Genomic DNA, 15,311 nt, shown 5'->3' on the forward strand with positions numbered 1-15,311 from the left:
AGAGTTGAGACTGGGATAAAATGTAGGTAAGAATTTTTGTAAATGATGTCTGGAGAAGCTTTAGATCTCATCATTTCAATTCAGAAATTCTTTTCTTAATTATCTCTAATACAACTTGGGTTCAGTGTTTTCTATGAAATGCTTGTACTACTTCCCAGAGTTACTGTTCTCATTTTAAATACCAGTAAAATACTAGGAATGTTCCCTTTTATTGACCTTAATTCTGTTTTCCTGTAACCAATGTTCAGAGGTCCTACTTCTTTTCTCTAGTTCAAGGATTAGCAAACTAGCAACACCTGCCTTTGTATGGCCACGAGCTAAGGATAGTGCTTATATTTTTTAATGATTGAAAATAATCAAAAAAGAAAAAGAATATATGACATGTAAAACTTACATGAAATTCAAATTTCAGTGTCCATCAGTGTGTTGTTGGAACTTTGCCAGGCTCACTTCCTTACACACTGCCTGTGGCTGCATTTGTGTTACCACAGCAGTGTTGAATATTTGCAACAGGGATCCCTTTGCACTGCTGCTCGGTTCAGTAACTAGACAATGTTTCACACACCGCCTGTGTTGCCCAACCTAACTTTCTTTTCATTTTGATACCAGTGCATATCCATCATGTCAAAATAAGAGAAAAGTGGACTTCAGATCTCACACTTTAACATACAGTGCAGTGTGGATTATTTTGTTACAGATGTAGATGGTAAAGCGTTGTGTCTGTTACACAAGGACACTCTCATTATGCTAAAAGAATATTTATTGGCATTGTTAGATTAAACACTCTTAATAATATTCCTAACTCAGAAAAACAATGGCTGGAAAATATAAAACAATATCTCATCTATGCAGATTTTTTTCAAAGAAATTTTTAAAAATGAAATGATTTTGAGGATGGCAGATGCTGAGATTCTAATGGAATTGTACTACAACTTTAAATTAATATGGGACAAATTTAGACTCCTCTAATACGACTTTTTTTTTTTTTTTATGTAAGCCTTCGGCCAGATGTAGCTCAATTCTAGTTTTTGCATGGCTTGTAAGAAGAGGATAGTTTTTACATTCTTAAAGATGGGAGTAAAGAATATTTTGTGATGTGAAATAAAAATTTTATTGGAACATAACCATGCTTATTAATTTAAGTTTAGTTATCCTATGAGTGACTTCATAGTGTAATGACAAAGTGGAGTAGTGAGAGACACCACATGGCCGACAAATGCTAAAATTTTTACTATTTTACCTATCTATAAAACCTCTGCTGCGAAGTTAAAATTCTCTGTGACCCATGAATTATGAGGTTATTTCATCTATAAAATAAATATAAAATAAAACAAATGTATAATGCTGGGCTCAGATCTATGTCTATAAATGGCATGTTTATCAAGTTACCTCCATGCTTTTAATTCCTTGTTGTTTCCCAGCCCTGTCCAGCATGATAGCCACTTGTCACATTTGGCTATTGAGCCCAAGTCCAGTCAAACTTCATGGCCCATCTTGAATCCTGTCCTTTCATTAAATGTTTACATCCGTATTTGTCTCTCCTTATTTATATCTCCTTATTTATCCCCCTCCCTTTTAAAAATGCACATAGGTTCTTCATGACAGACACTGTACCACAAGGGCATGGATTTGTGCCTGTCTCTGGAATATTAATTAAATAATTTATTCTAAAAATATAGTTCCACCTAACAACTGTGTTTCCCATTTCAAATGTGTAGCAGAGTGCTGGCACATAATTGGTTCCTAATAAATACATCCTGAATTGAATTGCTAAATGTATTTTTGTAATTAAATAAAAACTCGTATTTAAATAAAACTGTGACATACAGTTTTCTAAGCACTTTCACATACAGATCCCTATTTGATTTTCCAAGCCCCTTTATTAGGTAGGCAAGGCGATTAGGACTGTTGGTGTTAGATGATCAAATAGGGGCTTGAAAGGACAATACAAAACTGGAGGTTCTTTGAGGTAAATTTTGTTTTCTGTGCAATGAGATTCCTACTTTTTGGAATGAGAAAGTCTTGGCTATCCTCTGTCATGGAAGAGAGTGGCCTAGTCTTTTCCAAACATATTTGCAGTTATTTTGCATCTGTTTGTAACCAGAATTCTTGGGATCTTTTCTGCTGGGCTGTAGGTCTACACCAGGGCCTTTTGGGCAGGTTGGTGTGAAACTCCTCATAGGCAGGTACCAACCACTAGTTGATTTTTGGTATGTGGTTTTCAAAGAAATTTTTAATCCCATCTGTCAGCTCCGTCTGATTAGTAGTGCATGTCTGCAGTGCTCTGTTGAAAAAACTCTTGAGGCACTGTTTAGTTCTAGCAACAAAGTGTTTATTTCAATAAAAGTATGAGCATGAAGAGGGGGTACTTGTGCCCTACATTTGTCATTTTAATAATAGTAGGTTACTTTTTATTTCAAGTCAATACCTTCATATACATTCTTAATACCTAAGTAAATTTTCTATCTTTTTCTTCTTCTTTTTTAAAGTCTGAACAAAGGTAAGAAAATGCCACTGCTGGATGTCATGATCTTTTTCTAATCAGAAAGGATCATCCCTGTCTCATGATTAATTTATTCTCCATCCCAGTTTTTACAACATAGCTACATATAACTGGGCTCTCAGCCACCTTTCATGGTTTCCTTCAAAGTTTTTGCATCGTACTGTAGGTTGAACTATTTAAAAAGTTTCATTCAGAGCTTAGCATGTTAAACTAAACAGGAAATTAAATCACAATATAAAATGGTATATTTATTAAGTATAGTCTCATTGGATCTTTCAATATATGCAAGAATAGACAAACTTAGGCTATAGCATAAAATACAATGAACAGTCGTATATCCATATTTTGTATGTAATGAATCCATTCTTAAGTGTAACAGATATTTATTGACTGCTGGCAGTATGTTATGCACGGTGCTAATTGCTAGGAATGTAACATTGAAAAAGATGTATAAGAGTCCTGCACTCATAGAGTTTGGGTGTTAATGGAAAAATTAGTGAATGTTTTAGAATTCTGTCTTTCCTTTATTTGGTCAACTTTTGTCATTTTTTGTTATTTGAAAGAAATTAAAAAAATCATTGGTGAATGAGCCACATTTTTAATAAAGATTTTCCCCTTATCACACTTCATTTGAATTTAGGACCCAGGCTCAGACATTATTTCTTTAAATTATTTTCTAAGTTTTTTCATTAATGATGAAGTAGCAGTCAGATGTTGGCAATTCACAAATTTTAATGTATTAAAGTTGTACACTAAAAAGTTATTTCAAGCAGAATTAATTCTTAGAATTCCTAATTAATCTTTCCTTCTATAGATATTGGTCCTGGTTTTGTCTTTACCTATAACAAACAAAAATTGAAGACTAGAAAGAGTTTAGAAGCATGTGGAATTCACTAGAAGACCCTTTAGAAGAGACGTTTCTTTTGATTTGAACAAATTGACATTTTTTGCAGATTCTTTGTATATCTATAATTTGCAACTATGAATTTATTTTCTAAATGAAATTCAAATTCTTCATCTTTCAGATTTTGACAGAGCAAGTATGTACTCAAGTTGTACACAAACCACATCCAGAGCCAGATTCTACAGTGAAAATTCAGAATCCAAGTGAGCAAACAACAATTCTATATTGTAACGCAATAGTAACATGGTAACACGTGAGACGAAATCAAAACTTTTCCTAACCAGTCTGGTGTTCCTAATCAGTCTGGTGTTTACATAGTTATGACACTTATAACTCACCTACCATAGTACTAAGCATTTAGTTAAAAATCAGGAAATACTTTTTGAGAAGAAGATATAATGCAAACCTTTACTGTACTTTGTTTGTTTACAGTGATTCTTAAGGTGGTGGCAACCTTGTTAAAAAACTCTACACCAAGTGCAGAACTGATGGAAGTTCGTCGTTTATTTTTATCTGATATGATAAAACTTTTCAGTAACAGCCGAGAAAATAGAAGGTAAGCAGTTTGAATACTTGAATAAAACTTTATTCCAGAGCTAATCTTATTTCCTCTCTTCTGTTTTCAGTCTCTTTCAAAGAAAAAATTTTCAAATCTTTCCTATTGCTAGGTACTTTTCATCATTAAAAAAGATGTTTATGCTTTTTGATATAACCTGCATTCATTATACTTCTACTTATTTTTGTATGATTTTGATTATGTAGATGTTATATTCTAATTGTATATATGAATATACAAATCCACAAACCCTTACTTAAAATGCACTATTCCTTTTCCTGATACCCGGCTGCCACCAACAGTACTTTAAATGTAATTGTCTTGGATTTGCGTTATGTCATCTGTGCTTTCCTCGCGCTGGTCTGATAGCTGATTATTGTCATGCATTTTTAAGCTGGTTAGTAGGATATGAGGTTCAGTCTGAAGCCGTGGTTACTGCCTGAGCCTTAAATTTAACAAGTGTTGATTGAGTGTCTGCTGTGTATAAAGCAGCACTGTGCTGCACAGGTTGTTATTGTATAGTCTCAGTACAATTTAGTGGGAAAGATAACAATAAAGCAGTGATTAATTCATAATGTGTTAAGTGCATTGTGAGTGCTACATGTGTTGAGGGAACTGAACAGTAACTAAATCTCACTGGAAGAGTTGGGAAAGCAATTTTAAATATTAATGTGGGTTTTTCCACGTAGAAAAACAGGGGAAGTCATTCTAGGTTTAGAATATTGAATGTGCTGAATGACTGTATATATTGTTTTACTTAAGTCTAAACATATTTTCACTATTTATCTCAACTTGAAAATAGTAAATTCCAATATAAGTTAGGAATTTTTAATGAGTTTTTTTTTCCCCCCACTAGATGCTTATTGCAATGTTCAGTGTGGCAGGACTGGATGTTTTCTCTTGGCTATATCAATCCTAAAAATTCCGAGGAACAGAAGATTACGGAGATGGTCTACAATATCTTCCGGATTCTTTTGTATCACGCAATAAAATATGAATGGGGAGGCTGGAGAGTCTGGGTGGATACGCTCTCTATAGCCCATTCCAAGGTAACAAGCGATTTAGCATTTTACATCATCGGGGTTTCAGCAATGGATTAATGTCTGTAAACACTCATCTGGCGCCATCTTGTGGGCATCTTGCATTATGGCCTATTCCTTTATCCCAATTTCCTTTCTTTTCTGTTTTTGTTTTTCTTCCTGGGTTCATACACCTTTAAAGCTTGCAGTATCATATAATTGAAGATCATACAATTGAAACTTTGAGTATATAAATTAGGAATTTTAGTTTCCAAAGGTGACCGTCATACATATGTTTTATAGTAGATCTGAGAACTTACACTTGAGTCTTTTAACTAAAACAAACCTACTAGTTCTTAAAAGAATGTTTCATGAAACAGAATCTGAAGTATACTTATAAAGCCTTTTAAAAGTAATCAGAAATTGTTTTTATTTCTAAGTGAATAATATGTTTAAAGTATTCAAGCTTAGTGTTGTTTTTCATTGCATTATCTTTATTTTTAATCTTAAGAATCTATATGTTTATTTATATTTTAAATATTGTCTGATTTTTTATAAAAAGAAGTAGTAAATTAAAATTTACAGTATGTACACATTAGATTCTGGAAATTCAGAGTTAAGATTTCTCATCATGTGGTGCCATGAAAAGACCCCGGGTGTCAGAAGTTGGCTTTTGCTCCAGTGTGTGCCACAATTCAGTTTTGCTGGCTTTGGGAAAGTGATTTAGTCCTCCGGGCAGGGATTAGAAAAATGTTTCTAAAGGTACAGACAGTTAATATTTTAGGTTTGTGGGCTGTACAGCCTCTGATGAAGCTACTCAGCTCTCATGCAGCGTGAAAATAGCTACAGACAAAATGTAAGGAATGAACGTGGCTGTAACAGAACTTTACTTACAAAGCAACAGGTTATAAGCAGGTATAACTCATGGGCCATAGTTTGCCAGCCCCTGTTTTTGGAACTTGATTTCCTTTTCCATAAAATAAAGGGTTTTGTATTAAGACAATCTTCAGAGGAATGTCCCTCGACCTAAAATTCTGTCATCCTATCACTTAAATATAAATTAATGTCATATGTGTCTATAAGGAAGGATTTTGAAGTTTTTTTAAATTTTAGAAGACCTTTTATTTCTGTTACATATTTACATTTTATAATATCTTGGCACCTTACTTTTATAATTTCATTAATAAGCTTGAAAATAGTATTTTATAGGAAAACTTATTGTAAATCTTTGTGCAAGAAATGTATATCCTGATTATCCCTAAACAAGCCTATGCAAAGTAACAAATTACAGTAGACTATATAAAGATAAAATTATAATGTTTTAACAGTTAATAAATGTATTTATTTATAGATATGTGTTATTTTTTACCTCATTTGTTGCAATAGGCACACATATGAGTAATAGATGGTGAAAACTGATATAGTAATAGTCCTTTGGACATTGTATATTAGTAGCCAGTTCTCTATTTTAGCTCAGATAACTCAAATATTTAGAAGTTCAGCTGGCATATTAACTAGCTTAACATTGAAATACTTAACCAAAAAGAATAGATCATTTTATTTATAACTTTAATATTGCTAATTTACCTACCTGTGTCTCTTTGGCCAAGTCAAATAATAAGTCATATATGACTGTTTTGATGATATTCCAGTTCTTGATGAGACTAAGCATTTGTCTTAGGATTAATATGTACTGTATTTGAAATTTTAAAATTATTAGCACCATTTTTGCTATTATGATGATTTTCTTTGTATAATTTTTTTTCTTCTTAATTTATACAGAATGTCTTAATGTGTTCTTTACCTATTTCTAAGGTCACTTATGAAGCACATAAGGAATACCTAGCCAAAATGTACGAGGAATATCAGAGACAAGAGGAGGAAAACATTAAAAAGGGAAAGAAAGGGAATGTGAGCACCATCTCTGGTCTTTCATCACAGACAACAGGAGCAAAAGGTGGAATGGAAATTCGAGAGATAGAAGACCTTTCACAAAGCCAGAGCCCAGAAAGTGAGACAGATTACCCTGTCAGCACAGATACTAGAGACCTGCTCATGTCAACAAAAGTGTCGGATGATATTCTTGGAAATGCAGATAGACCGGGAAGTGGTGTGCATGTGGAAGTGCATGATCTTTTAGTTGACATAAAAGCAGAGAAAGTGGAAGCAACAGAAGTAAAGCTTGATGATATGGATTTATCACCAGAGACTCTAGTAGGTGGAGAGAATGGTGCTCTCGTGGAGGTTGAATCTTTGTTGGATAATGTATATAGTGCTGCTGTTGAGAAACTCCAGAACAATGTACATGGAAGTGTTGGTATCATTAAAAAAAATGAAGAAAAGGATAATGGTCCATTGATAACGTTAGCAGATGAGAAGGATGAAATTCCCAACAGTAGCTCATCATTTCTTTTTGATAAAATACCCAAACAGGAGGAGAAACTCCTTCCTGAACTTTCCAGCAATCACATCATTCCAAATATTCAGGACACACAAGTACATCTTGGTGTTGGTGACGATCTTGGATTACTTGCTCACATGACCGGTAGTGTAGACTTAACTTGTACATCAAGTATAATAGAAGAAAAAGAGTTCAAAATCCATACAACTTCAGATGGAATGAGCAGTATTTCTGAAAGAGATCTGGCATCATCATCTAAAGGGTTAGAGTATGCTGAAATGACTGCTACGACTCTGGAAACTGAATCTTCTGGCAGCAAAATTGTACCTAATGTTGATGCAGGAAGTATAATTTCAGACACTGAGAGATCTGACGATGGCAAAGAATCAGGAAAGGAAATCCGAAAAATCCAGACCACTGCTACAACACAAGTAAGTCATCCTACCTGCATTCTAAAAATGCACTGAGTAGATATGGAGTTGTCAGCGCCAAAGCAGAGTGGTTTCTTACCAGTTACACCGTGTTTATGTGTAATTGTGGTGTAATAGTAATGTATAAAATGGAGTGGTGTGGTGGTTGGTATAGGTAAAAGAAACCTAAAATATCTGAATCATATATCCAACTGTCGCATACTGTCTGTGTAACTTTGCTCAACCTCTCTGGGCCTGAATTTTTTAAAATGGTACAAGAGGTTGTACCGGCTTGAAATATGACCTTTAAGGCCTCTATCACTTGTAACGTTTTATGGTTCTGTGACTACGTTGACACGTTTGTACTCGAGATCTTCATTCTGAATACTTGATTAATTTAACCTTTCAAGCTTCAGGCCCAACCCTACTCTGTGGATTATAGAAAAGAGGACTTGGAGCCCAGATGGAGCTGGTAAATGAAATGAAGGGGAAGGGAAAAGGGGACTGTTATTTTCAGGTGCTTCCCGTGTTCCAGGCACTGTGCTGTATGTTTTCAGATTTAATCCTGACAACAGCCCTGTGAGGTCGGTAACATGGCTGAGAAAACTTGGAATATTAGCAGTGAGAAGTTTCTTTTACAACCACATGGATAGGTATCAGTATGAGAAAACTAAAGACTTAGGTGGTGAGGAGATGGTGGTGCTGTAGTTGTGACCTCAGCATGCCAAAGCTAAAAACAGGCGGGGTTTTCCGACGTTGATATAACTGTGGAGCTTTTGGTTTCTACTTACTTGTTTTCTAGGCTAAATTATGGTTAAGAGCTGAAGAAAACTTAACCCTTAACGATTTATTTTTTGTTGTTGGTTGTCTGGGTTTTTCATTCACCTTTTAATGTCATCAAAGAAGAATTTAACATGTGTCCATTAGAGTTATGTCATGGAGAGTAAACCACACCTCACTGGTGTCTTTGTGCTCTAATAAGATTCTTTGACAATATGTTCTTTGTGTGGAAAAGGTATTTTTACTTTTTTCTCTATTAACGACTTCCAATTTCCATTTTGTGGCGGTTGTACTATAGTGATACTTTGCAGGGAATAGGGATATTGAATTAAGGGCAGGTTTAAAACAATGGAAAGCATGGTGTATTGTTTACTGAGCATAGTAAACGCTAGACTTGCCTGGTTTTCACTCAGATTTCACAGGCATTTGTCTGGTTTTCTAACTTATAAAATGTGTGTGCTTTTCTAAATTGAAATACTGTGAGTAAAGTAGGCTTTGAAGTCAACTGGAATCTGTTCAAGTAATATTTCTTTTAGTCTTGTGTTTCTGATTAGAACTAGTTGGTGACATGGACCCAGTATCCTGCACCTGCGTATATGCTCACTTTCGTAAGGAGGACACGTGGTCTAATGTAAGGACGCATTAAGAGGACCGAGGAGGATCCGGTTTGCAATGAGAACTGTGGTGTTAAGCTTAAGTAGTTAATTACCTTGTCTAGTTTCTGAAGTGGCAAAGTAAAAATAGTAATAGTAGCCTTTTCTTCTCAAAAAGTGTTATTTGCAGGGAATCACCAGGTGCATAATATATGTAAAATATACTAACCTAGTGTCGTCAGATACAGAAGCTTTTCCCAGTTAACTGTGCTCACCGTCTTCATTTTGAAATCAGCTATTTCTTTTGCATTCCACACACGTTCACCTCGTCTGTCTCTAGGCTGTTCAGGGTCGGTCTGTCGCACAGCAAGACAGAGATCTCCGAGTGGATCTAGGATTTCGAGGAATGCCGATGACCGAGGAGCAGCGGCGCCAGTTCAGCCCAGGCCCACGCACAACGATGTTCCGTATTCCTGAGTTTAAATGGTCGCCCATGCACCAGCGGCTGCTCACCGATCTGCTGTTTGCGTTAGAAACAGATGTACATGTTTGGAGGAGGTAGGAACACTTCTTTTCTATAAATGACTGCTTTCGCTTGAAAAAATGAATATTTTAAATGAACAGCATCGACTAAAAGAGACGTATCATTAAAAATCTCACAAATTAAATCTATCAAAAATAAACAAACATTGAAATTTTTATGGGAACATAGATATTTTCATAATGGCTGTAAGGCTGGGTATCTCAAATTAAAAGGTATCCAAGAATTTAGGCTTAAGACAATTACAAAGCAAAATCCGGCATTGCCTATTCTATATAAAAAAGAGATTTAACCAAAAAAAAGGTTCAGTATTGGTTCAAAATAATTTCCACATTTTTATCTTTTTCTGTTAAAATTAATACTATATAGTACATATACTTTTGGTAATAAGATTATAACATATAATGTTAAAATAAAATTTGAAATCACCTTATCACATGTTTTTAGAACTTATACCATTTAAGTGGCACGTGGGTATCAGTTCAAATATACTCATTTAAAGAAAACAAAGTAAAAAACATAGTTCAATTGTTTTATTTTAGTTTAAATAAATTTACTAAATTAAAACAAAACAATTCTACATAATTTAAAAAAATTACCTTACCTCACTTTCAATTTAATTTTCTAACAGCAAATATGCAATAAATTAATCATTTTGAGACTGTGTCATTTACACGTTCATGCAGATAAAATAGGGATTTGGTGGCTGTATGTACTGGAGCACCCCCCCACCCCATCAGCGAGTGCACCTCTCTGCTTCTCCTTATTTTCCTTTTAAGATTCAGAGGAGGCTTCTGCTCCCAGCTTCAGTTCAACACAGGAAACTTACCAAGCCAGGACTCTTCTTTCTCTTTCTTTCCCTTCTTCCTTCCTCCTCTTCCTTGTCTTCCTCTCCCTCCTCCTCCTCTCTCTCCTCTTTCTTGTCCTCTTCCTCCTCTTCTCTTCTTCTTTATTATTTTCCTAAAAGAAGTCCCTCAAGAGATTTCCCTGTTAGGTCTCACTTGTCAGCAGGATCCTGTGCTCTTCTTGAGTCAGTCAGGCCTACATAAGCGCAGTCCTGGTTACAAACCTAGTAGCTATGGTGAAGCCAGTCTTTCCTATACCTGAGCTAGCTCAATGATAGAACACAATCTAGATTGTTTTAACATGGAATCAGGAATGACTATCATAGAAGCAATCAGTGTCTGGCATAGAAAGATTTTAGTTCTCATTTTATTTGGTCAGTTTGTCCTTAGTCTGCAGAAGCAATGATAGTCGCAGTGGTGTTTCCATTGATGTGCTTAATTACCTGGTGATGGTAAATAAGGAGACTGGAATACAGTGAAATACATTCATGTTAACATGAATATCAAAGTATGGAGAAATGTAGTGTAATTTTTAATTACAATACCAGTAGCCCCCAGGTGACTGATACTCAGCTTTCCTTGCCTTAACATAGTGTGTGTCTTTCTGTGTTTTCTTTCATGGGCTCTCATGAAACTTCCCAAATAGAATTCTATGTAATTAAAATTTTAAGATAGATAGCACTTTAATTTTTAAGACAGGATAACATCTTGAGATCTAAGATACAATAGATGATATCTTGCAGTTCTAAAAAGATGAGAATCATTGACTTAAATTTGATCATGGAGTAATCTTTTTTTTTCTGTTAGAAAATAGTTCATATTCTTGACTGACAGCAAACTGAAGCAGTGTATTTCTCTGGGCATCTGGGAATTGTATGTTTTGTGTAGCAGAGGTTCACTGCTGACCTTTGAGATCTTTTTCCCTTTTTTATTCAGTAAGTACTTGAATTTTTACCCATTCATTTATACTCCCCTATCACATCTCTTCTGTGACCAACAGTATACACTTTCAGTATGGCTGGTCAGAGCAGGAGCTGCATTCTGCTGCTGGATCAAATTGTCAGTTAACTATCCAGTTGTTCTGCCTTTCAGTATAAAACAAAATATATTCTTCTAGCCAAATTTATTGACATAGTCATATGTCTTTGAATCTAGTTAATACATTGGGTTTTTTAAGTGAAACAAAACAATGAGTTAATGTACTTGGGTACATACACAAAAAATCCATGCAGAGATGAATGCTAAGGTTTTAGTAATATGATATCTTAATTGTAAATTATTTTCTCTTCTAATAACTCTATTTTAAATTTGCCTAGTTCTTATTTTTTACTTGAAAAATATCTTTATAAAATGTGGCCTAAACTTTTTTTTTTAAACCAAAGAAATGTTAATTTGTGTTTTGTTTTTCTGCTATTTTAGCCATTCCACAAAGTCTGTAATGGATTTTGTCAATAGCAATGAAAACATTATTTTTGTACATAACACAATTCACCTCATTTCCCAAATGGTAGACAACATCATCATTGCTTGTGGAGGAATTTTACCTTTGCTCTCAGCTGCTACATCACCAACTGTAAGTACTTTGCCTCCATCTAGTGGTTATGTTTTATAATTACATCTCTAGAGCAGGTCAGTGGTGGTACGTTTTGTAAACATGAATTTTAACATTTGTTCACCTAAGGAAACTTTTAAACCATATAATTTAAAATTGTATATATATATATTCTTATCTCATATATATATATTCAGATATATATATGTGTGTGTGTATTATATATATATATATTCTTATCTCTTTTAATTGTCAGTGTTGGGTTCCAGCTATGTCTGTTTATAAAAATACTTCTCAGAAGAGCTGTGACCATAAAGGATTTAGCTTTATTTTCTATATATTGTTTATCTCTTCAAATATACATTGTAATCAACTGTCAAAATCCTAGTTCTGTAGATCTTTAAGTTCTAAAGTACGTGGTTGTTGTAGAATAATCACAGTCCTGAATCTAAATTTAGAAAAAGGTATAATTAGATATGCAGTCTGATATAAACTACTTGAAATATTTTTAAACTTAATATTATTTTAAACTATATATAGGAGTTGTATGTTTCTGTTCTCTGAGATTTTAATCTTGAAGCCATTAATTTGCTTCAAAAAGGATATCAAGTGAGTTCTTAAAGTGTTTCTTATTTAAAACTTTACTTAGGTACTTCCGCTAAGTATAAATAACATTTTTTCTGCATTTGAAAAATTTCATAATCCTTAAAAACCTCACAAACTTTTGTTTGTCATATGGCATCTTACAGCATTTTCATCTGATTTGATTTATTGATTCAACATATATTTTTTAGAAATATAGACTTGTCTACATATAAGACATTAAAGTACATTAATATATATGTTTAAAAGGCATTTAATGTTATTTATATGTCATTTAAAGTATAATAGTTAAATAAGAATAACTATATTTCAAGAGTCATTTAAAAAATATCTCTGGTTCATACTAAAAAACAAAACAGAACACAGTCCACTAATTGCTAAGCTGGGAAACAACATGAATCCGGCTTCCCGTATTAACTGTGTTCTTGCTGTCATGTTGGAAACTCATCCGTTAGCCCATATGTATCCTTTTTCCTGAGAGAAACTTACTGTTTTGTTAAGATGTTTACTTGATGAGACAGTCCTTCCAGATTGATCTCTGGCTTTATTTCATCATTAACAAGCTTTTCCTACTTGACTCTTTTTCCCACTGTCCCATTGTCAATGCCACCATCCCCAAAGCAGCATTGAAACTTAAATATTAGCATCAAAAGAATGTATCCTCAATACACCTCCCCTTCACAGGCATACATACTTCTATTTCATCCATGAATTTATTAAAGAATCTCCAAAGGCAAGAAGGCTAGTTCAGGAGGGAGAGCCCCAGAACAGTTCTTTACGGACTTAATGGAATTAGTAACTGACCAAGGAAGTGGAAGCGGGAAGAAAAATAGTTAATGGTGTGTGAAGAGTGCAGATAGCCTGCAAGGTTAACATACCAACCCTTCTCTTTAATCTCTGATTTCCTTTCGTGACATGTATCAAATTCTGGTAAATTGAGAATTGTGTATAATTTAAGAAAATACATTCTATCACACAACATTGTAAACTGACTATACTTTAATAATAAAATATATATAAAGAATGCATTCTAATACTGGGGCAGAAAGAGGGGTTTTTTCCCTCTCTTTTATACATTGAAAATAAAATTAATCAATGTTTCATCCTGGCATTTTTCTTCATTGTATAAATTTTGTTTTATGTCTTATAAATTATAATTTGTTGTCAGGAAATTTTTAAAGCTTATACTGAAATTTTCTTTAAAATATAGTATTGCTTTAAGATATTCTGTAGAACAAAAATGATCTTCATATAAAATTAGCAGTAGACATTAAAATGTGTCTAGATTTGAAATATTCACATTACTAAATAGTATTCCAAAGTTTTAAACTAAAAGCTCTCTATTAAGATAAATACTAAATTAATCTAATAACATATCAATAAACATTATGATTTAAATACTATATTGCTACCCAAATTTACTTATTTTTTATCTCCTAATAAATACAGTAAAGATAATGACATTTTGAGGTTTGACTTCCAAAATTAACACCTGTGCAGTTCTAACCACTGTAGTTTGGAATTTGAAACTGTTTTACTTATTTTTTAGACTGTTCTCAACAGACTTGGGAATTCATTCAATTGTAGAAACTTTTCTTCATTGTCTCTGTCTCTAGAATCTGTTATTTTGGTCCGTTAACTAATTGTACTGATGCTTCATTGTGCAACATAGCTAATTTTATGTTCTTTGATAAATTGCGTCCCTAAAAGAAACAATGAGACCCTTTCCTCCCATTTCATACTGGTAGAAAATATAGTTGGTGCTGACTGTTGAGTAATGTTTTCTATTACTTGGTTGTATAATATTCTTGCTAAAAACTGTAATGTAGTAGAGGGAAATAATTAGGAAGGGGAAGTTGAGTAAAAAAAGACGTTAAAATGGAAGATAGGGAACTTTTTGACTTAGATTTAAAATATAAAAAGCCAAAAGAGGATTTTATATAGAATGAGTGAAAAAGGAAACATTGACAGCATACAGATTATCAAAGGGAAACACTGTCATGTAGATGCCTTTAGAATGTCAATCCTAGATATGTAATGAGAGATACAAACATTTGCAACTAACCTTTGATCTGTAATTTTGTTTAGGTGTGTGGAGTTTTTCAAAATATTTATACATTATATACAGATATGTATTTGACAAATAAGTAAAAGTAATAATGGTATTGCAGTGGATGGCAAACTTATTCTGTATATGGATCCTATAGTAAATATTTTCAGTTTTGTGGGCTATATGTTCTGTCCTAACTACTCAAATCTGCTAGTTTTGCAAAAGCAGCAATACACCATCACGTAGAGGAGCAGGTGTGGGTGTGTCAGTAAAACTTTATTTATCTTTGGCACGTCGGTCCTAGTTTGCTGACCACTGACTTACAGTACCATTTTCACATAAAATGCAAATGTCGCAGTATAGTTTTAGTTTTAAATTAAATTTTATTTTGGTATGAAACTTTATTACTTATTGCTGACCATTGAAAATTCAGTATTTAGAGCTTAAGATATATTTATTATTTCCTGTTAATCAAGAGCTTGCATTTGACTTAATGATCATTTACTGTAGTTTACCTTTTTAAAACAATTTTACTGATTGTTGTGGTCACTATG

The 15,311-nt window shown here is 33.6% G+C and overlaps 1 protein-coding gene across 6 annotated transcripts in view; it reads left to right on the plus strand.

Annotated features, from left to right (window-relative positions):
• The window catches only part of NBEA (neurobeachin), a 540,106-nt gene that overhangs the window by 144,205 nt on the left and 380,590 nt on the right, over positions 1-15,311 (plus strand). For all 6 annotated transcript variants that reach the window (XM_072976118.1, XM_072976119.1, XM_072976123.1 and 3 more), the window contains exons 19-24: positions 3,529-3,610; positions 3,840-3,963; positions 4,820-5,012; positions 6,798-7,814; positions 9,507-9,724; positions 11,972-12,125. In XM_072976118.1, the coding sequence (XP_072832219.1) occupies positions 3,529-3,610; positions 3,840-3,963; positions 4,820-5,012; positions 6,798-7,814; positions 9,507-9,724; positions 11,972-12,125 (1,788 nt within the window). The remainder of the gene's footprint in view (positions 1-3,528; positions 3,611-3,839; positions 3,964-4,819; positions 5,013-6,797; positions 7,815-9,506; positions 9,725-11,971; positions 12,126-15,311) is intronic.

The sequence above is a fragment of the Vicugna pacos genome, chromosome 14 (genome assembly GCF_048564905.1).
Source record: "Vicugna pacos chromosome 14, VicPac4, whole genome shotgun sequence".
NCBI lineage: Eukaryota > Metazoa > Chordata > Mammalia > Artiodactyla > Camelidae > Vicugna > Vicugna pacos.